Source organism: Achroia grisella, unplaced genomic scaffold (assembly GCF_030625045.1).
Source record: "Achroia grisella isolate CSIRO2021 unplaced genomic scaffold, CSIRO_AGI_Agris_v1 utg327, whole genome shotgun sequence".
NCBI classification, from domain to species: domain Eukaryota; kingdom Metazoa; phylum Arthropoda; class Insecta; order Lepidoptera; family Pyralidae; genus Achroia; species Achroia grisella.
This window is the reverse complement of record NW_026712799.1, coordinates 2312656-2337882: the sequence shown is the minus strand read 5'-3', so window position 1 is coordinate 2337882 and position 25227 is coordinate 2312656. Positions and strand designations below refer to the sequence as shown.

The window sequence follows — 25227 nt, the reverse complement described above, 5'->3', positions numbered from 1 at the left end:
TATAATAGTTATAGGAGCTAACACGGTCTAGCGGTAAGAGGATAAGCATTGAAAATACATTTGGTATCTGCACGTATGAAGGAGTAAACATTATAATTTGAATTTCTAACTATTCATCTTTATAGGGCATCAAAAATAATGGCCTATTTTTTATCCTGAGATAGACTTTTTCCTGCAAATTAATTCATCATATCTGTCAGCCGCACACTGGACTTAAAGACAGACGTTACTGAACAATCGATGAAATAAAAAGATCCAAATTGGGTCAGACATTTACTGTGGTACCTACACTTATCTACTGGGATATACAGAGTGGGATGTTAGTTTTTTGATTACTCGGTATATTATTAAATATTATCGGTTTTTCCATCACGAGGCGGATAATTAATGAATCAGAAATATAAAATAACATGCAGAATCTTTTGGTGTAAGATAGATTCGAATTCACGACGGATTAGTCGAAGTCCTAACAGTAAGTTATACAAGCACATGCATCATAGGAACTATCAGAGAATATTTAATACTCAAAACAATTACTTATTTATTTAGTGTTTGGAATTATGTTATGAAAAGTTCAACATGTAATATATTATTCAAATTACGCGATTGAATATAATTAAACCGTGTCCTTTACACATTTAGTAGCCATGACTTGACGAAACATTGTTATTTTCATAATTATAGCATAACTATATCCTTTACACGTTATCATACATAGCGATCTTAAAGTAAATTAGGAAATAAAATTATTCATAATTATCTCATCAGCTGTATAATCGAAGCTCCTTTGCCTTTCACTTAAGTATTTACCGGCAAATGTGTTGAGCTTGCGTCAATTTTCTGAAAATGTCAATGTCAGTTTTGTGTGTCAAAAGTGTCATAATATTGATATTCATATTCTAGTTCAAGATTTGTTTGTAAATATTAATATTATTATAGTAAAAAATATCATAATGTTTGTTTAGAAGTCCGTATTAATTAGAATAAGTGTCTGTGATTTATTCTACAGGGTAATATGGTGAACAGGCAACATTATTCATATAATTACGCACCGTTACTTTCGGAAAACGCGTGAGTATTCTTTTTGTACTGAAATAATTTCTATATATTCAGTTGATTTCAGATGCTTTCAAATAATGATAAAAGTACTGGGACAGTACTTTCATCATTATTTCATCAAGTTATTAGAACTAGATTTGAAAGTTGCTCGATGCATAAGTGTGTTCCTTGCAGAATTTTTACCCATTATTTGTGTATCCTTAAATAGACACTTTAAAAAAACATTATCTACAACTTAATAATAATTCATGCCATTTAATCTTGAACTAAACATATAAAATTATAGATAGTGGATACTAGAATAGAAGTTACAAAGTATGTTACAACTAGAGTCTCTCATATTTTGTAATTCCTGAGGATTAAGAGGTGCCATATTTAGTACAAACGTAATCCACTGCTTGCTTGACTGATTGTCTACTAATCATAGAAGAATATGAGAAAGATATGTTCGCACAGAAGCCTTTGTTATAAGTTTTCTGCTCAGATGTAATTTTTTATAATATAAATATCATAATTAACAAAGTATAATGTAAACATAGGCTAAGACTATATAATGATAAGTCAATATGAATGTTAGGACTATTTTTAATACTTTTATTTTGAGCAGGCACTCAAAGAGAAATTATAGACTTATGCTGGTAGCTAAAGATACATTATGAGTTACAAATACATAGAAATAATAATAAAGTTATATTATACCTTCTACTATTTGAACCATGCAACTTCACTGGTATCATCTACTTTTGAAACATGTATCAATGATGTTGAAATATAATTGGTTGTAGTGTGAAAACAATATATATTGATATTGTATTCCTCAATCCTTGATCAATCGGCTATCCAACTTAAAATATTTCATGTTTTATTCAAACTAATAGTTTCTGGGATTACTTAGAACATTCAATGAAACAAATGAACTCCTCAGCTTTATAATTTTATATAGATGATAGAAGCTATTACAACTCCATTGTAATACTAGGTCCTTATAATACTCAGTCCTAATAACTTTTCTAAAATATGTTTGAATGTTTCATAAAACGACTGTTGCTTGCCTGATTTGGTTGTCCATAGATATAGCACCGTTAAAGTCTAGAGTCAAATAGGACCTCTTTAAATAATAGGTCTATACAATACTTAAATATACTTTCTGTTATATGGTAATCATATTATCGGAATTAATTGGAGCAGAGTATGGTATTTTAATATGTGTATTATATAAAATCAAACTAAAATATTTTTTCTATAGTCTCTTTTATTGGCTGATACTCAAATGGCAACTGTATATGCTGGTAGGGTACCAGTAAAGGATAATAAGATGAGCATGAAGTCTTCTTCATGCTCATCTTATTATCGGCTCTTATTATGTCGGCTCCATTAGCCCATTGTGATAAATTCACAGGAATTAATAATTTAACAATGATGTTTCAACCAGATAGAAATTTCTAGCATTGGGCCAACAATTAATAACAGTCAGATCAGTTATGCCATCATAGCAGTGGTAGGTCAGTACTATTTCACGAACATATCAGAATATTATAATAGGACTATTTATGGTTTGTATAGCCAATGGAAATGCTTTTATTTTATTAGTAGTAATAAAACAGCTTAACTATAAACATATCTTTCAGTTAATAAAAAAAAATCGTTCCGTACAGTTTCATTAGTTATTTAAGAAAAATCGTCACGAAATAATTGACGCCTCCCACCCTCTTGCCACACAGTGTCATACTTCATCGACCCACTCACAATCCCTTAATATGTGACCTTATTTGTAAATGACTCCATATTAGCAGTATCACTGGTCATCACATGTATTCTATGATGACAGTGATACAATAAAATTCTATAAGTGACTATTATCGTCATCCGTAAGGTCAATCTTCAGTAATTCCTTTAGTAGAAGAAATTCTTTATTCGCGTGCGTCACTACAATAGATTAATTAACGACCCTCCACTTGAACCCTCTCACAAATAACGGTTCGGCAAATGTCATTGTTAGCATAACCAACTTATAAATATGCCACCTACGATACTGTGATAAGGCTGCATTTCCATTATCCCATATTATTTTGCTAGCAGCTTGGACGTTCGAATAAAACTATACAATTAGTATTACGATTTAGTGTAATATATATATTTTTAATTAAGATATTTATGTTCTTACTTAAAGGCAATATTTCTGTAATGATACTGGTACTTATTGAACATTAATCATTGTCGAATCTAAGCATAATTTCAACAATTCACTATATGCCGTCCAATAGAAAAAGAATCATCGGTCGCCGATTTTGGCTCACGTGAAAAAAGCTATGAAGTAACACACAATAAAATACAGTCGAATTAAGAACCTCATGATCTGATCTTCTGAAGTTCCAGTTGTAGAATCTATTTTTTTTATCTAAACTACGAAGTCCTCTTGTGCATAAACATATCCATTTGATAATAAAGTTATAATTATTATTTCTTATAGAATATCACTTATTAATATTTCTGCCTCTGACAGAACTATAAAAAGTGACTCATTGACCTGTACCACAAAAAGACCCGTCAACTATAGGAACTTAATTTCACTCTTATGAGTCTTATGATTTATTTTCCCTAAACTTCTTTCTTTAAACCATACATACATACATACGAACAAATAAAAAAAAATCTGATAAAATGTAATATATAAATCAAATTGCCTCGTATATCATATTTTGACTGATTTTCCTAGCTCAAAATCTCGTACAAACATGTATGAAAATTAAATGTTCTCGTACCCAAAAACAAAAATCTCGTATTTGTACGACGATCCTCTCACGGTTAGCATGCCCTATTCAGCCCTGCCTTTGTTTGTAAATCGTGTCGTATCGTCGTTAAATGGAAACCAATGCATGTTATTACCAGTGGGGGGGTAAGTACGACCGCGGGGCGAGGTTAGGCAATCTATATCGAGTCAGTATACAGAGTGAGAGGCGCGGGCGTCGAACGCCGACTTGCCGTCCTCCAACACTAACCGTCTCAACTTTGAACTCATGCACCGTAACTTCGACCGTATCTTGTGAATGTTAAAGTTCAATTTAAACTGTGTTGTGTGGTATTGGCGAAATCGTAGCACAGTGACCTCTTGGTGTAGGTGCAGTGTAGTGCAAAAATGAGTGAAGACAACGCCGTCTCCGATGATATGAAGAGACAGGCTGCCATGTTCTATAATTCCACTGAAAGGTTTGTTTACCATAGTGCAAATTGTTTATGAATGTCAACGAATGTGGAAACAAGTCTGAAATGTCTGTACAATACGGCCAATAAAATGATACTTGTTTCCATGTCATAAAGTTTAATTTCAGGTAACTAGATTTTATCTTTTCTGCGCATGTAGGTAGACACGAGAATCGTATTCATATATCATAATCATAATTATTTATAATCACGAGGAACGTGTTTTCACAAACTGTTTGCTACCTGCTTATGATGAACATCCGGTCAATTCAGCACTCGTGGAAACTATAGATGTTCCAATGACGCAAAGTAGCATAGAAACGCAATCTCCTTTGTATACTCATCCCAATAGGATTTTAAATTTCTTTATTTTAATTTACGCAGTGCATTTTTTTATTTATAAATATGAAATGGAATAAAAATGGGTCAGTAGCGGATGAAGGATTACTTTGCTCATCCTTCATCCTTCAGATGAGTTGAACCATTGTGTTCAGTGGTTGAACCGCGTGGAGAATGACTTGATGTGAGATTATTAGCAGTATGGCCACTATGTCTGATTACTAATAAACCGCCTATTTGATATGTTAATGTCATAACAGTATATTGACGCAATGAAGCAAACAAACTCACTTTCATATTGTGTTATATTATTAAAATATATATATATATTTAAAAAAATTAAGGATTGGCTATTTCGCGCAGCATTGTTTGCGCAGTACCATTTATATCCAGTTCAGATGAGAATTTTCAAAAATTCTTTGCTTACATTATACAATAAGTGTATGAACGTATAAATTCATTCTTCTAGAATTACTGGTGGTAGTTTTGTCTGTGTGTTCATAAATAACAAGTATAAACTATTTTATTAATATTGATTATTCAGTGTATTTCAATTAACTGTCTCTTTACGAGGATTAACTTAGAAACACTGATTTTAATAATAAAGCGCCTACTAAAGCCGTTAAATTATTCAAATTTTGTAGAGCCTAGTACATACTTATGTAAATTATCTAATGCCATACAATAGGTATAGAAGACTGGTTGGGACAACGGTAACGGTCGTTGGCAACTACGTAATAATACGTAAATTCATAATCAACATACCCATCGTTGAATTTGACCTAATGTCCCAGTCTTCAGATGTCTCGGAGCTGATTATGTAAGGCTATTGCGATATTTCATATTTTAAATATATTTAAACTGAAAGTATTACAATTATGTATGAACTATTTGACAGTTATATACAAAAACCACGATATCGGCCGCGATTGGAATTGTTATATGCACAATTTATTATCCACAAACCTAATTATAAATTTCATTGTTACAACAAATAAGGCAACGATTTCTAAAAAACCATTGGTTCTGGATATAAGTCACTGTTATAAAAATGTTAATAATTATAGTCTTATTTTTACTACATCATAGGATAACTTATAATCAATTTATTTATTTTATTTATTCATTTATGTATTTCGAATATAAATCCATAGTAAATTACACTATATATCCTTATTGTAATTCATAAATTATATATCTATATCTACGTCCACGTCCCAAAGCACTGGGTCCGCAGCAGTGCAATGATGTCATGTGCTTCTGGAGCCGACAATCCGACATATTTGTTATAATGTGTAGGATTCAATACCAAAATTTATAGTTTAGAGTCATTAGAATCAAATTTTAGTCTTTACTAACATATAACAATAGATACGTAATACGATTAAGTACCAGAATTACCCTCGCTACACAAGACGCTACTAACCCTATTAGACCTTTCATAATATATTAGGTTACGCAAGTATACAATATGATACATCTAATGTTACAACTGTTGTGGTTATTTACTATCACGAATGGGGACTGTTAGTAATGTAGACTCATGATTTTATTGCGAGCAATGTACTATATCAAGTTGACCTCCACGCTGTTCTCTCTGGAAACCATCGTGATAAATTCTTGCTGAATTTGTCACGATGGGCTAACTGAACTGACCTCATGCTCGTCTTATCATCCTCCACTGATGCCCTGCCAGCGTAAACCGTTAGCGCAGGCGTGTGCAAAATTCCATTATCATCCATAAAAAAAATCACGAATGCATAAGCTACACATGTTATAAAAAAAAACTAACAGTCCTCTATTAAAGCCTTTGTAGATACAGGATTGAGTACTTATTATTGTCAGGATGGGAATAATGCCGGATATGAGGCCATGACGGGTCTTTTGATTTCGCATGCTTCAATAAATACACAGATATGTATAAGTACTCACATTATTCACGGTTATTTGGACACCTCGCCCACGTGAATTTAGTAAAGCTCTTTCTGCTATTTATAATATCTTTTCGTCGTTTAATAATAAATGACCCTCTTAGCAATATACAATAACTACCACACGTTCCCGCTCGAAATCAACGTGGTTAATTCCTAGTGAATTTTACGTGACAGCTTATTCAACCATCTGCTTCAATATCCTCCGCGGAAACGAAGTAATGTAGTCGACAATAGTGAAATCATATCTGACCGATACCAAAAACTCTGTGTAAATTAGCCAAGTTACTTCGATAGATTGCTTAAGACTCACCTGCTCACCAGCACATTATCAACAAAATATTTCCAAGTCAAGTGTTTATTCTTCCTTATTTTGAATGGTTAAGGCAACGATAACTACTCCATTTGGGATAACAACAATTAAGATATATATGTGTATATAATGTTTTTCTCACGTGATATAGAGATATCTATATATTTATCTATAGTAAATAAAGTTTTGTTAGTAAAATATTAACTCTGTCCTTTACATTTTGTTGAACTGACAAGAACCTATTTACATAGCTCCATGTTTGTCAGTTTGTCCATCCGTTCTTTCGAAGACTAATCTAAGGCATTCTTATTTATTTCGTCAATAAGTGCGAGGGGAAAAAACATATGATCTCATTTAATGAATATCTTTTTCGACTATGATTCCTTATGACACGATAATAATTGGTCATTTGGTTTCGGTTTTATTAGATTTCGACGTCGGTCGATGTGACCCCAACCTTATGCGATATCTTTTATTTATTATGGAACAGTTACACCTGTAATGTTCTTCGTCATTCTGTTTTTAAATTAGGGTCAAATATATGGTAATTTAAGGATTTTCCCTAAAAAAACGGTCAACAAAAAATTACCCCAAAAATAGGAATAATTATTTATGAGAATATGTTCTACTTAAACTGACTACTTAATTTATTAATGAAATGATGGATGGAATTGATGGCACAGATTTATTGTTGTCATTTGATTATCATCAATATATGGCGACCTCCAAATTCAACATCACTACAATACTGGTATTATAATAAAGAGGAAAGATTTACATTTTCTTGTATATTTGTTTGGAATGGATTTACTAGAAAATGTTTAGATCGAATTTATTAATTCATTTTCTATAGAAAGCTACGTTAACCGCGCGTATGTAAGCTATAATCTCACGCGTGTAATGCCGAGGAATAGAGTTAGTTATTAGTATAGTTTGTCGGCGAGATATAAAACGTATACTTCTAGGGTATTAAAAAGTCTTTAGTCAAGCATAAACCCTTTATTGCGATGCCGGTAGGTGACAGGGTGACCTACAGACGTAATATACCATAACGATCTAGCAAAGGTACTTAATTGGCCACCGTTTCTTGTGTATATATACAGTTTGACGGCCTTAGCACAGGCTTTTGGGGTCATTCAGAGTACTCTACTATGATTTCCTTTTATTATAAACTTCTAGTTCTATATTTGATCGAATTTCCTATAAAATATAGTTTGGCGGTGACTGATTCCTACTTAGATAGTTCAATTGAAATGATTATGAGAGCGTAGATAAAATTTTTGATTTTTATTTGAGAAATTTTGACTTTTTAGTAAACTGTTTCATATATCGTCGACGTTCCTTTAAACCAGAATAAACTTTGTACAATGTCAGCTGCATAAACATCTCAGTAGTAGTCTCACCTATTGCAGCACTGAAAAGCTTACTTTGTAAGATGTGTTTTTGTTCTTTTAATGGTGAGGCATAAGGTATTAAAATTACAAGATAGAGGCATCTTAGATCTCCGGAATGGCAACGAAATGGCACGAGCATCATATGTGACGTGATGTCCGCTCTTCTTGTTTATAAGCAACGGTTACTACTTATCGTTACGTGAAGTGTCAGCTTGTTTGCTATTCCATTTACATCTAATAAATTGGTAACGGATTCCTATCTAGATGTCAAACTAAATATAAAGTTTCTAATGGGCGAACAAAAACAAATGTTCCGACGGACGTTAACATTGTCTTTTTTCATTTGTTTGAGTCTCATTATAACTAGTTAGTTTCATATTTTGTTGACTATACTATTAAATATGAAATCTTATTAAAATTAAAAACTATAAAGTTTGTGAGTATGGGGGGATGTTTGTTACTCTTTCGCGCAATAACTACTGAACAGATCATTATGAAACATAACTGTAATATAGCTGATACACCACACATAGGCTGTAATTGTATAAATTGGGCGAAATATAATGATAAATGTCTAATAAGTGTGATGCAGACGAAAATGCGCGGATTGGCGAGTTTACTATATTTATTGAAACCACATATAAGTGCGCAAAACCACAAATGAACTGACAAGATAAACATTATAACAACCATTGTTTAGGATTCTATTACGTTGACAGTCCCCCAATAAAGTATTTCTTGTATATTTTTCATGTACTTCTGTGTGTACTGTTAAGTAATATTTTTATTATATGTATAGATATATATTTTGTATATATATTTACGTCAATTCATTGTGGCTCTGCGTAATACGAGTTATTGCATAAGTACCTGCATAGAATTATAAATGCAGTTTACCTGACCGATCTGTTATATACATATCAGCAATTAATAAACAAGTGCAAATATTATTGTGATAATTAATGCAGCACCACGATCACGAGTTATAAAATGTATAAAGTATAGTATATATTCTACTAAAGTATAAGTAGTAAACTAGTAAGTTTCTACTACTAACTTTTTAACGAGGGATCTTATTGGACTGTAAGTAGGTATTAGTTAGTACTTTCTATGTATTTCTAAGAAAACTCGGTTGATATAATATAAATACTATTTTAATGTTAATAGAAATATTAGTAAATGACGTTTGTGGAAAAATGAAATATAATATTTTTAAATATAAAAGAGTTGCATTGCGCACATATATTCTAAATTATAATGAATTAATGTAATTCCGATATAAGAGTAAATTCTTTGTTTTTTAAATTGTTAGAACCTTTATATTCTGTTGATGATGCCATACAAAATTATAAAAAAAATACTAGCAACTACCTGTTACTGGCTGTATACGTATGCTGTTGTTATAATTAAAATGATATAGGCATATATTTAATATTAATGCGCCGTATAATATGTTTTCTCTATATTGGTCTTTAAAATTGTTCTCGTACAAGACTTGTTAAGTTTTTAGGAATGTCCAACACCTTCGCGTGTTATTCAACTCTCGCTTGTACAATCACCAATAGTCTGTTGCCTACGATTTTGTAATTTAGCTCTCAATATCTTACTACACAATACATTAATATACTAGTAACCACGGCTACCAGGTTAGTAAGAGGCATTGTAAGTAAGTAAGTATCGACATTACATTTGACACAAGCGCATAACTATGCTTACCTTAACTTATCTCAACTTATTTTACTAATAATATAAATGCGAAAGTTTGTGAGTTTAGATGCAGAGATGAATGGGCGAATGTTTGTTACACTTTCACGCAAAAACTACTGAACGGATTTTGATGAAATTTTACAGTGATACAGCTTATACATCAGCGACGCAGCCATAAATTGCATACGGGATGGAAACGTGGGCACAGCTAGTAATATAAACGCAAAAGTTTGTGAACTCAAGGACTACTGAACGGATTTGATGATTTTTTTTAGATATATTGGTAACTATTTATACTACATACTAAATCATGTTGAGATCAGGAAACAAACTTAATTATTTTACTTTTACCATTAATATAAGTACAGAATAAATTGTCATTCTATTTCATAATCAATACATAGCATATGTAATCGACTCGATCTGCATCCATATCTCTGTCTAGGTGCAGAATCGCAAACTTATTTTGTTAATTCTAATTTTTATGGATGTATATATATATGGAATGATGGGGCATTATGCCTGCGTCAACTATATTAGTATAGTGAATTCATCAGTAGTTAACAAATGAGTAAATTTTTAAAAGTTTTAAAATTAATTTTATTTAAATAAAGATTATTTCTATTATATTCATTTCAGCGTTTATAATCACGGTACGTATAATAATCAAGCTCCAGATCTATACTATAATGATTTTATGAAGTGATGAGTTTATTTGTTTGATTGAACGCGCTTATGTATACTATTCCTGCGAATTACAAAAATCATTTAGTATTGAATAACCCATTTACCGAAGAATGTATAGGCTAGATACTTCACGCTGCGACCTACAGGAGCGAATTTAAAAACGGGTCAAAATTAACGCAGGCGAAGTTGTCGTCTGTGTTACATAATGACCACTAGTTCAACTCTAGTTTCTATAAAGAAGAAGTAATACTATTTAAAGACGTTATTTGTCTTTGAAATTTAAACAGTTTGTTTTTTGTGGTTTTGTTTGCAAGCTGAAAGTCACTATCGTCTGAGTTAGTTTTGTAACAGTAACATTTAGTATTCCATACGCACTTTGGCGCATCAAACTGGCGACCTTCAGGGTTGGTAAAGGTTGGAGGTCGGTCGCATAATACATTAAAAAAAAGAATTTTTTTATGTTTTAAAATATTTTATTTCTATTATCACTACACCCGTTTAACTAGGAGAAATCTGCATATATTTCCTGCCATGTGATTCATGCTTCTCGTTTAGCTATTAATTTAAAATGTCCCGGTTCCAAACCAGAACCTTTGTAGCAACGTCAAAATCTCATTAGCTTATAAATAATGTTATGACGGAAAATAAATAAATATAAATCCCGTTCACATATAGTGGTATAATTGTAAAGAACCCTGAATAGAGTAGTAGCCAGGATAAAACAATATCAAAGTCTACTATTTTCCTTCCTGTGATATAGCATGCTAGTCATTGATGCTTTCCTTATGCTTCCACTTAGCGAGCCGCACCTAAAAAATAAAAATATCAGCGTGGCATTTCTTGTTGACTCTATTACGCAAACGTTGCAGTGGTTAGTTGCAATTGTTGATTATCCGGTTTCTCCTACGAATACAATGCATAATGTATATTGTGTGTTGTACGTAGATATGGAAATTATGTGGTAACATTAAATCGACAGATTATTCCCACTTTATAAACCACTAGCGCCCTGCCCCGGCGTCGCACGGGTAATTGTGTAGTGTAAAGTGTCATGATTGATTTTTTATATGAAATAAAATGTTAAATTTATATACAGAGTCATTTTTTGATGAATTGCTATTTACAATATAGAATAAAAGAGTGTTTTTTTTTGTGTCTTTAATCATTCTATAATCATACGTGAAACCCATCTTTTTACCTCTTCAAAGTTAATTAACTTTTTTATTATAAATTTATCTAACACATCGTGTAAATAGCTTTTCGTTGGAATGCGGACCTGTAAATTTGTATACAATCTTATAACTTAACCAGCTGTGCTCGCAACTTCGGATATATTTTTATTGACACCAAAATAATATATATTGCTGGGAGGACATCAGTTGCGAGTAATATGATGAGTATGAAGTCAGGTCTGTAAACCCAAATAACATTATTAAAATAATTATGACAATGGTCGAGATAATCTATATACATGTATATATATATATATATAACTCAAAGGTGACTGACATAGTGATCTATCAATGCACAGCCCAAACCACTGGCCGGATCGGGCTGAAATTTGGCATGCAGGTAGATGTTATGACGTAGGCATCCGCTAAGAAAGGATTTTGATTAACCCCCATGGGGATAAAATAGGGGATGAAAGTTCGTATGAAAGTTAACGCAAGCATATAGCATATAATTTGATGGCCTCGGTGGTCTAGTAGTTTAGCACACCGCCTTACTTCCGTTGGGCGCGGGTTCGATTATTCGCACGGCACAAACATTTGTATTCATGAGTTTGATTGTTTGATTCGGTCTGGATATTTTCTACATATAATATGTATGTATTTACGAAAAATATATCTTTGTATCAATTGTATCAGTTACTAGCACCCGTAACACAAGCTAATATATATTGTTTTTCTTTTTATATTTGATGTACATATTAATTTATGTAATTGTTATATCTTTCTGTAAGAGGAACAATAAAGTGTTTTTCATTCATTCAATTTTTAGCTAGGTTAACTTGGGTCTAGATGGCGCTGTGTGAATTGTCCTGAGATTATTATTATTATTAAAATAGGTACATATTAAAAAATAATTATTTCTCCATTTCTCTCTTTTCTAGCCTATATATTCACCTATTCTGTGAAAGATTCATACAGTCATTTTACGTGCAACCTTAACACTTTATTATTATTATATGTTTTATAAAAAATATTTCTAAAAACAAACCATGATAATCCCAAGACATGTGATCTCATCGTCCAATAATTCACTATCGCACGTTCCGTTCCGAGTGTAGCGATGCGAATAACCATAGCTATCAGAATAATCGCTGAAACAAAAACAGAAGGATGTAGTTGTGTATTGCTTTGTAAATGTAATACATATTCGACAACGCTCGATCTGTAGGCAATTCTCCAATAATCATAACATTGATATCCTATATACCCAAATAATATATGTGTATAAATCAATATCTATACATATAATAAAATTGTAACACGTCTACATAGACGTAGTTGACTCTAATAAATACCCCCGTATACATACATATGTATACGGGGGGTATTTATTAGAGTAAACTATTATGCTCTGTAAGTAGATGTGTATTTGTATGTAGTTTTCACCGATGTATTGTTAAAAATCTGCAAGATCTTCAAAATAGGGGCTACTTTATACGGAATAAGATCTTGCAGACGTCTTCAGAGGCATTAAGTTAAGTATCGGTGGAAATTAGTTACTCTCTCATTGACAATTTAGTGGACAGATTGAAATAAAATTTAGTACACAGATTGTTATGTCCTTGAGTAACAACAGTAAAGAACGCTTTTTTTACCGGGAGCCATGATTTCCCGTGGGAAGTGCCACCGGGATATGGATATAGTGTTCAATAGGTCAGGAATTGAATTAGTCAATCGTAGTGACATAACAATGTGACTCTGTTGTGAATAATAAACTAATGCGATCCGAACACTGCAAGAATACGTTTAACCAAACGGCCTTATCAATAAAAGCAATCTTTTGCTTAGACCCTTTAAATGTTTTGTTTCTTTTTAATTTTACATACAAGTGGTAGAACGAAAAAGGATAGAGTATACTTTTTATCCTGTACAATCATATTAAGCTGTACCCGCGACTTCGCCCGCGTGGAATTTAACTTTGTTCTTCTAAAATAAAAGTAGCCTAAGTTACTGCTTATTACATCAGCTACCTGCCAAAAAGAGTTCCGTCAAAATCGATCCAGCTATTTCAGAGATTAGCCGCAGCAAACAGACAGACAGACAAAAATTGTAAAAAATGTTATTTTGGTGTATGTAGGTACCGTATTTATATTCATAAGCAAGTAGTAAAAAACTGTTATTTCAATATTACAAACAGACACTCCAATTTAATTTATATGTATAGATTTATATTTTTATGAAATAGCAATGTAGCTGTATAGCTACATAGCTAACTTGCAATATCTATTTTATAAGAATGTTATCACTTAAATGCAAAATAAGGATACTTAACATGTTTCCTACTGTTCTTGTTTGTACAAATATTTTATATATATATATATATCAGAGTACTTACATATTTGTGATTGGTTATTATTAGATACATTTTCTATTTCCGTGTGTCATTGCATTCTCCGATTACATTCTCGTTATTTATAACGTGTACAGTTATTGTTAGTAGTTATTAGATATATGGCCTTCATTTTTATTGTATACTAGCTGTACTCGCAACTTCGTCTGCGTGGAAATTAACTTTGGTTTTCTAAAATAAAAATAACCTAAGTTACTCCTTATTACATCAGTTACCTGCCAAAAAAAGTCCCATCAAAATTGGTCCAGCCATTTCAGAGATTATTACATCAGCTACCTGCCAAAAAGAGTTCCGTCAAAATCGATCCAGCTATTTCAGAGATTAGCCGCAGCAAACAGACAGACAGCCAAAAATTGTAAAAAATGATATATTGGTGTATGTAGGTATCATATTTATATTCAAATGAATGTAGTAAAAAACGGTTATTTCAATATTACAAATAGGCACTCCAATTTTATTTTTATGTTATTATATTATATATTATATTGAGTTGATAATAGTTAGTATTATTATCAACTGGTGGTATTATACATAACAGGTGGTCCACCCCGGATTCGCACATGGGTTTATACCTCTATGAGTTTTATACATATATATTAATATAATGTATTGCATATGTCGCTCTGTAATACTGTACCTTTCAAACAGAATGGTAGTCTTCAAATTGATGCAGTATTCATAACAAAATCCGCAATTTTGTTATAACATAAATATCTCGTGTCACATTGTTTGTTATCAAAGGCCTCCGAAACGTCTTTAATGATTTTTTGCATACATTTAGCAGGTTTGAGAATAGGTCGTAAGCAATTTTTATACCCCTAGGTGATAAGGGTGGCCCTATCCGAAAACAATTTATGTCAAAACAACTTTTGCCGGGTCAGCTCAGTATTAGTGTAGATTTTTTATTGACCTTTACTCGGACGGTGATGTGTTTCACTTTAGAAATAGAAAAAAAAATCGAACTATATATACAAGCAAAGATAAGTATTTTGACATACAAAATAACCTTTCATTGAATACCATTTACTAGAATTAATATAAAAAGTCTCAAGAAAATAGAATTAAAACCCGTACCTACTTCCTACTACCCGTACTTTCCATTTTACTTGTAGTTGCTCTGTATCCTTCGGGATCTCCAACATCCGCCGGTAACCCGTAAGTAGGGAATGCAATCCCGACTCGAGATTGCAAATTCGGGATCCCGTCTAAATTTAAAAAAAATGTTGAATTCAGATGACTGAAAAAGCTAATAACTGCTTGTTTGTGATAGTGAGGTTAACTAAAATAACATATTACTCGAAAGAAAATAAAAACCTTTATTCTTTAATCTCACCAACTAAATAATAATCAGGTTGTAAGGAAATTAACGTAGGTAAATTAGGTAATCAAAACAATAAGCTTATTTCATCCTTAAAAAACAAAGGGTATTAATAGTTTCATCTGCTAAACGGCATCTAATGTCCGTTGCAATGTACCCCGCTTCAACGCTGGTTGGCAACAGCGTGGCGAAGCAATTATATGCAAACTGCAAAAATCGCCCCCTTGTTCCTTCACACTCAAACAAATCCATTTCTTTTTTAATGGTAGATTCTAATTTGTCTTAGCTCGTGAACGTGGATATACGTGCAAAAGGACTTTTAGAAGCTCGCAGAGTTTCTTCTAATTCCTCTTGAAGCGATTTATTAGTTTGTGCAGCACGTAAATTCAAATCTTACTTAATAAACAAACAATCCCGTCAATCTCGAACGGGATCTCGTCATATGATGCGTCGGGATTGATCCCGAAAAATTACACGAGATCTCGCGAGATCGGGATCCCGCGGGATCGGGATTGCATTCCCTACCCGTAAGCAAGCTACTCTTGCACTTAACTCCCAGATAGATTTTCAATTGTGAGAATTTAATATTCCACTTGGTCCTTCAAGAGCCAGTTTTGAAAATGAGCCATTTTTACCTGAGATTAATAAGGTCCTAATATCTTTTTGTTATTATTCTCTTATTATGTTGTTTAATATTACGGAAGATAACGTAATATCTATAAGTACTTAATCGTAAAGTAGAAAAGAATTGTCTATCAGTCTACGACTGAAACTTTGACATAAGGATAAGTTTTTTTACCACGATGGATGTAGACTAACTCTTATTTCAAAGAGGCAGAAATGTAGCGTAACATCTAGTTGTTCTTTAAATATCACCATAGTTTATAATAAAAGCAATTCATTTGAATAATCAATATATTCAAATTCAAAATATCTTTATAGGACAGGATATATTTTTATAGGGACAGTACTCTTATGATATATCAAATGTACCGTCAGTTCGGAATGATTTCGAGATGAGAAAACTGACAAGAAACTTAGTATTATTATCAAATAAATGTTGTACATGTTTACACTACAGATTAATTTAAATTCAAATTTGGGAGAATAGAACAGAATAATATAGATAATAGAATAATAAACTAATAAATAATATAAAGAGAAAAGATCAGGTTGTTTGATCACAATGCTTGACGGATTATTTAAATTCTTTCACATGAAGAAAATTATATTATTAGCGTTCACTCTAACTGTTAGCTGCAATTACATCTACAAACTTTAACACAGTAGTTACACATTTGTAATTGCTGAGAAAAGTTAAGGTATCTGAGGTAAATATTTGCGATGCGTCGCCTTAATTTTTAAATTCCTCGTGAAATGGTGATAATCAGTTGAGCCGTTTAATCATGGAAAGGTAACAATTAGACAGATCTTCGCATTTATATTATAATATTGGTATGAACTTTGCAATATTTTTAAGTTTTTACTAAAAGTACAATAACAAATCATTATTCATTGAAATGATACCAATTTGTACCGATACAAGCTTTAAAATTGCAATTGGGTCACAACGTAATTAGGTCGGCTGTCACCATTGTCAAGCATCTTATGGTTGCTGTCGAATTAATAGTACCACTGGGGATTTACTTAACGACGTATTCCGGGGGAGGCCATAAATCCCAAGATTTTCCATTCGGACAAATGGTTGTTTGGCGGATGCTGTTGTTTCTTCTTCTAATGATCTTCAGATCTCAAATCTCACTTTCTTTTCACTCGACATAAAAAATGGGAGTCAAAAATTCGAATGTGTTTTTGCATATAAGTAGGTTACGCGAGATATTTGTTTCCATTTTTAATTTTGATGATTATATTTTGTAAATTATGGGATTTTTCCGAGGTATACTTTGTAAAAAGTCGTCTGCATGGGTACCTCTGTTAAGATTTATATTATTTTGATTAATTTCGCTGCCCTTAACATATGTGAGACCACAAATATTGAGTGTGGTAGTCTGACCACCGCTATTGGAAGCGTTATGACCTTCTCTATCAATGCCCAAATTTCGACCGTTATTGAATTTCCCATATTAGGTCTTGGGAGCCTAGTGTTAACTGTTCACCGAACAGTTAACACTAGGCATCTAAGCTATATCCGAGCTATATCCTTGGCTTAATGATGTTACATTTAGAGGCGAAATACGTGTACCCATGAATGTAGTGAGCTATGTTTAGGTGATTGAAGGCACAACACAGTATCACATGCGTCACATTTCTTTACTATGTTATGTCCGAGACGCTGTAGGTATATAAGTTGGTTGCTACTTACCACTGGGCTATTGGAGAATCGTTAGCTTCTTTGACATTTATGTAATTGGATACACAAATAAGATATTAGTCACAACTTCCCGTTCGGAAGACCCTTGACCAATCCACAGGATTATCCGCAGTTTATTTATGGAATCTCGTTATCTATGCTAAAATAGTCTTGGGTTCCTGTTCTTAACCCACGACGCAAAAGGAATGTCATTAGTTGAAGCCTTTGTCGCAAAAAAGGAAGCAAATAAATATGCGCTTCCGACAGTAATCCAAGAAGGGTTAATCAGAGACTTTTGTAGCGTGGTACATTATTAAAATTATATGAATATTACAGTGCTATATTAATGTGTCATTCCGAAAACGTACTTCTTTTTAAAATAAATATAAAATAGTATGTAGAGGCGTTATAAACTGTTAACAATTTGAATCCAAAATTGTGCGAGCGAGTCTGCTGCCATCTTTCCTCTTTATAATATTAGTGTAGATGTAGATATGTAAAATGGCTACTTGAGAATCGTACATATCGTATATACTTATTAAAAATTATTTTCAAGTATTTGTAAATCTACACCCTTGAACGTAATGTTAAATAATTATACTTAATTAATTTCCGTGTAAATACGATATTTAAACAATTACGCTATTAACATATTAACCTTCGTAATCTGTTTTATATTCAGGTAGTAGGTATGTATAGTCAAAACCGAGTGTTTAGAATGGTTGTACCACGACATCACAAAGTACAATGAATTTTGTGATATCGTGGTACTCTCAACGTATAAAGGCGACCGTACCACTTACTATTGACGATCCGTCAGCTTGTTTGTCCTATGTTGTAACTAATAATTATAGAGTTCAAAATTAAAATTTATCTTCAATTTTTGATGATAAATAATTTGCGATATTCAACAATAGCTCTGAAATAGTAATTCGTTCTGCTCTTCACACAATCAATACCCTGTAGATTAAAAACTAGACATCCGTTACGGTCATGCGACCGGGTTTTTTCTCATTTTCACTGAACCACGTCCTCAAGATGTTGTTTATGTGTTTCTTATCTTTAAGGAATAATTATTGTTTTGTACGTAGCAGTTCTTATAAAAGTCTGTAATTGATAAGGAATAAAAGATTTTCTACCGAATGTACAACGCTCTATGAATAGCTATCTAATACACGGTAATGTATTTTTTTTCTACTATTACTTGTCACATAATGGATGTAAACATATTGACGGCCCACCTGAACGAAAGGTAAAAATTGAATATCATCACATAATGTAACGCCCGAGGTAACCTCATGCGTTGCTATTTTTCGTAACTAAGGTATCGTGCTTCTATACTGCGGAATTTCACTGTCCTATCAATTACCTTAATAATGTAGATTTAGTAGATTATATGCGCCTTCAATACATGATGAATCTTCATGATCATCATTGATGATGGAATACTCGGGGCACTAGTCGAGGATGATATGAAATAAAAATCATCGTTACTCAAATAAACTTAATATAAAATTTGATTAGTCATATTTTTTTATTCTACCACTCATTTGGAACGCAGGCTCATCGCGAGAAGAACGAGAATGAAATGTGTGTTGCTGTTTGAAATAAATGTAATTAATTATTAGGAATTTTGTGTTGAGAATAAAAGCGATGAGCACGAGTTCAGGTCAGTTAGGTGGGCGTAACAAATTCAAAAGTAAGTGACCACTATGGTTTATAGGGGGGTTCTCCTTGCGTTGAAGTCTACCTGATATTATACTAGCAATGGGGTTACTACCCCCTTCCCCCAGTAAGGTAGATTTACTGATATTATATTTAATTGAATCAATTATAGAGGCTTAGTAACAACAGCGGTATTATATGTAATATGTAACCAATAAAGTTACAATTAATCTCATTTAATATTAATTGTAGGATAAATGTAATTATAACAGAGCTCTCTATTAATTAGATATGCTCTAAAAACTTGATACGGCCGTAAACAATATACATACTGGCGGTCTTTATTGAATACTAGCTGTGTCCGCGGTTACATCTGCGTAAAATTTGTAAATGTGTTTTACTGATGATTTCATTAAAATCCAATTAGTAATTTTTGTGTGAAAGAGAGAGATGTTTATTACCATCCATCCACACTCACAAACTTCCGCATTTTATAATATTTGAAAGATTAGGAAGTACGGTAAATTGAAAGTACTAAAGTAGAATTTACAGTCTTCTTCATGAATTCTTCTATCACCTATTTCAACCACAAGGTGGCTTTCTTTACTATGTTCCTGTTTGAATCCGCCTTAGACCGGACCCCGAACCAGCTTCCTTATCTCGGATTAATTTTCCGGGTTCGTTATCGATGTTTCCCATTTCCTTCACGGGAGTGTTATCGGAATTTTAATTTGATATACAATATTTTGGTGTCGGTTACATTAAACTAACGTCTTTCTGTCTTAAGTCGAGTTATGTAGTAGAGAACACAAGCCTGTAAATATAATTTTGATTCAGCCACCTTTATTATATTATATAGTTTGCAAGATACAAGAATAAATACCGATTAAGTGATTATCTCTTCTTCCTTTCGGGTGATGATGAATGTCGTAAGGTTCAAAATATTATGCTGCATTCGTTGTCAATTACATTTTTTATAAATCTCTATATGTGTATAGCATAAACACCGAAATATTAATATTTCTTAAATATAATTTGTTACGTGATTTGTTACCCGTAAGTAAGAATATCAACTCAGTACTTATAATTAAGAAGTCTCATTTCCTTCTGTTTTTAAAAAACGGTTAATCTCTTAAAACACTTAAGGATCGTGCAGATGGCGTGGGTGTTATCTCCGTAAAATACATTATCTCATATAATGGACTTAGGTGCCGATTTTTTCGCAATATACTTTTTATTAAGCTTCGAATAAAATTTGATGGTTATACGGTTTGAAACGTAAAAATGATACCCATATCTACATCTATATTAATATCATAAAAACACTAGCTTTATACTTAAGCTAGCAGTTTTTTTTTATTTGTATAGCTACACACAACTTCGTCGGCGTGGAATTAAATTTCTGAAATAAAAGTAACACATATTAATATAAAAGTAAAAACATATTAATATCAAATTACAAACGGACACTTCAGCTTTATTTATTTTTATAGATATGGTCGTTATTCCAGAATATCATCTATCTGGGAGCTACAAATCAATTAAATCCGTTTTGCTATTATTATTGTTATGGAGTGAGAAACGAAGCAACAGTTTTGCAAAGTATACATCCTACCTACTATTTTAACATAGTATTTTTAATGGATGATAAGGATGCACTCGCATGCAGGATGTTTTTTTTATCTTTTATTTAACAGTGGAGGATGTTTTTTTTTTGTATATGATAATGAAATGGTGTACCCGCCTGCGCTAACGGATTACGCTGGCGGGGCACCAGTGGAGGATGATAAGATGAACATGAGGTCAGGTCAGTTAGCCCATCGTAACAAATTCACTAAGAATTTATCACGAAGGTTTCCAGGGGGAACTGCGTGGAGGTCAACCTAACATGGTACATTGCTAGCAATGGGGTAATTACTCCACATTACTAACAATCCCCTTTCCCCCCCTAGTGGAGGATGTTAATAAGGGAATGACTTGAGTTCCGTTGGGAGAAATGTCACCTGACATACAAACATACCGTCACGACTAGTATCCTAGATGGGATAGTCGGAGGCAATGTCAACGGTCAATTTTGTGGTGAACGCAACACTTGACGTTCCCTTGTTACGCCGGTTTATATTTGAATCCAACGAGTCAGGACACGAGCCTACATACTACATATACAATTAAACGCAATTACATTGAAATAAAGATGAATGATGAATAAATTAATACATGCAATTTAATTCAAGCGATTATGTTACATACCAAGTTTTTTTATTATTATTAGTAGGCTATGGTAATTGAATTATACCAAAATCTAATAAAACAATAGGACCCACTTCTCGTGTATTGATTAATACCTAACTTTTATCAAATTATTTGCTAGATAAACCACGGTAAGTTTAGTACTACGTAATCAGTTAATCTGCAAATAGTAAAATATTTGTGATAGCTAAATATTTATAGTTCGTCAATAAGGTTTGATCTTGATATTACTGCGTACAATTTTAAACTCATACCGTAATTAGCAATAGATTACGAGTACTGCAACTGTAATGATTTATCTCACTTGTTATATTAAGTAATTCATTTCCTCGGCATCATTGATGGGCTCGGTGGTCTAGCGGTTTAGCACATCGCTTTACTTTCGATGGTAGCAGTTCAATTCCTCGCAAAGTACAAATATATATATCCATGCGTATGATTGTTATTTTTATCGTTCTAGATGTTTTCTATATATATTATGTATTTACTTACAAAAAATATATTTAATTATTTATATCAGTTGTCTAGTACCAATAACACAAGCTTTGCTTACCTTGGGACTAAATGTGAATTTTCGACAGCTATTATTCTTATTATTTCCTAGATTTAACAGTTTTAATTACATTTGTTAAGTATTGGTACATATACATAGTTATCTTAAACTTAATCGTGTGACGCAGTTCAAACCTTATCAGAGTTACATTTACTGGCGGTTCGCAATTGCAACTGCAAAGTTATCTATACATAATATAAAAACTGGAGTCGTGACGTATAAATGTTTAAAGAGTATGATGGAAGATCGTGAAAAGTGACAATAGCTCCACCGACAAGAGCGTGGCTCTTAAATTATAAATGAATGAAACGATTTGTTATCATTGTATATTGAATTTTTATTACAATAACTGGTAACTTTGTATCAGTTTATCTTTTATTTTTCTTTGCATTATTGCATTGTACTTGAGAGAGGCAATAAAATGTAATTTGTCGATGTTCAGCGTATTACTAGAGACTTTAGTACAAAGTCTATTAGCGGAAACGCTAGTACGAAGTCATCTGCGTTTGTATTGTCTTGCTTATATGTATGTAGTTATGTACTAAGCAGCTTCGTACATCGTATATCGAAACATAAGACTAAACAGCGTAAACTCTAAAATAACGCGTTCTGGAATATTGATGATAAATTCAAAAATATTAAAGTTGATTTTCGAACATACGCAATTTTTGAGTTAATTCAGTTTAGTATTTATTACGTGCAATATATTATTTTGTAGGGCACATTGTTGGGAAACATATCTGCATCAAAATCTTGGTAGACAATTAAAATGAACATAGTGTGGTATTATTAATTAAAACTAGATTTACCCATTATGAGGCTATAATAAACAAAAAATTGTACACAACTATTTGACAAAAAAAAAATTATTATTAATGTTATTATTTAATGACTTCACGACATTAATAAACTACGGCTGCCCTATATACTTTTTACCCTATATTTACGATACTTCGGGCATCAAAATTACAATGGCCTGAGCCGAGGTTCAAACCTAGCGGTGCCCTCAAACTAAAGTCAAATCCATCAGAAGAGAGGTGGCCTTCAGTCCTTCCGCAGTTTTGCAGTGCTATCTGCACTCGTCAACTATCGTCCAGTGAAGCTGTAAAGGCCAGCATTAATTATTAACAAACGTTTTTTTCCAGAGATTATATAAAAGAGGACCGCGAATCACGATGTGTCTTCCGGCACAGACGATACCTGGTTGCGCTCCTGGCATTCTTCGGGTTTTTCAACGTGTACGCACTAAGGGTCAACTTGTCAGTGGCGGTTGTCGCCATGACGGAACCCATCGAGACCAAGCTGGATAATGGGACTATTGTATTTGTGAGTAAATTTTTATACTATAACCGTTGCCTATGTACATAAACAGCAATACGGACATTACGTCATACGAAGCGTTGCCATACCGAAGGACTAATACGAGTATGTTATGCGTAATTTAACTGACCCATTCTCACCCTTCAACCCATACACAACTTACAAACGAAACTGATTGTTACATGAGTCACTATATACAGAAATAGACGTGACTTTGGTACAACTGACGTATATGCAGACGACTTTCTACAAAATCTACCTCGGTATTATTAGGTATATTTTTAATTGAAAATAATTTGTACATAACTTCGCACGGGTATTTATGTATTATACATATAAAACTACTTCTTAAATCACTCTATCTATTGCTAAAAACTGCATTAAAATCCATTGCGTATTTTCAAAGATCTAAGCGAACAGACATCGGAAGCTCGGAGTTCATTTTATACTATAGGTTCGTCTCCTAGTCTAGCAGAAACATTATTAAAGATACTGTAAGTCCATGCTTTCATTACTTTTATTTTCACCAGCTGCTCCTGTATAATAATAATAAATACTAAAGATATTGGTATCATCATTATTATGCTTAACATAACCGATCGTTGATTAATTTTTTGAATTAATCGTTGATTTTTATTATGAATATCATTACGGTTATTGTATTATTGCGCTGTTTTCACTATAAAAGTACTCACGAATTTTCCTTTCGCAACTTAATAATGTGATACGATCTATAAAACTCACGGAGCGTATCGGATATCACCGCAGAGGCCTGGGTTTAGTGTACTGCAGTATATTTTTATTACTATTGCATACATTCAATACATAACGTGTTTAAACAACCTGCCAATGGACATCCATTAATGTTTAGCGACACTTACTACTACTTTTAATCTTAGAGCTTCGAATTTTATTAAAAATTCACTTTAAATGTCTTCACTAGGACCTTAACAGGGACTCGGTGAATTTCATTGAACCCACAAATACCAAAATAGAAAAATTTGATAAAAGAAGTCAATTTGAGACAGTATTAAATTATGAAACAATAATGTTTCACTTTATTGTAGAGTTAACCTTTTAATTTTCCTACAGGACTATCTATTTTTGTATAATCAATGGACAATAGAAAACCCATTTTAAAAATAACAGCTTTCATCAAATATTTTTATAGCACCAAATGATTTAAGATTCTTCTTTTTCGAAGTTATAAATAAAAACTTTAAGGTTAAAATAACATTTAGAATTCTAACTTCATTTATTTTTCTAATTCCTCTTAAAAAAGAGCGCAGTATCTTTTCAATATTTTCAAAACTTTTATTTCAATATCACGTCTATCAGTACCGTACTTTATTATTTTTATTTATATATATTAAATTGTACCTACACTTGTAATATTTCTATCAATACTTGAGACCCTTCTATTAGTTTTCGTCTCCACATAAAAAACATGTCCACGTTTCGACTCTGCGTCGAATGTACGCGTTACTAATAAGCCATGTAACACACTATCCAATAAACTTACTAATGTAAAAGAAATACAATTACTTCACCAGTATACTCACTGTAACGATACCTCATCACATCATATATAACGCGT

At 32.5% G+C, this 25227-nt stretch overlaps 1 protein-coding gene across 2 annotated transcripts in view; it reads left to right on the top strand.

Moving 5' to 3' along the window:
- The first annotated feature begins 936 nt into the window (after window positions 1-936).
- LOC131843698 (vesicular glutamate transporter 1-like) overlaps window positions 937-25227 on the top strand; it is a 39908-nt gene continuing 15617 nt past the window's right edge. Inside the window, exons 1-2 of one of the 2 annotated variants that reach the window (XM_059192390.1) lie at window positions 937-1071; window positions 23456-23636. In XM_059192390.1, coding sequence (XP_059048373.1) covers window positions 1016-1071; window positions 23456-23636 — 237 coding nt within the window. In that variant the 5' untranslated portion in view covers window positions 937-1015. Of the gene's footprint in view, window positions 1072-4023; window positions 4267-23455; window positions 23637-25227 lie in introns of those variants that run through there. The other variant, XM_059192389.1, reaches the window with a different exon arrangement.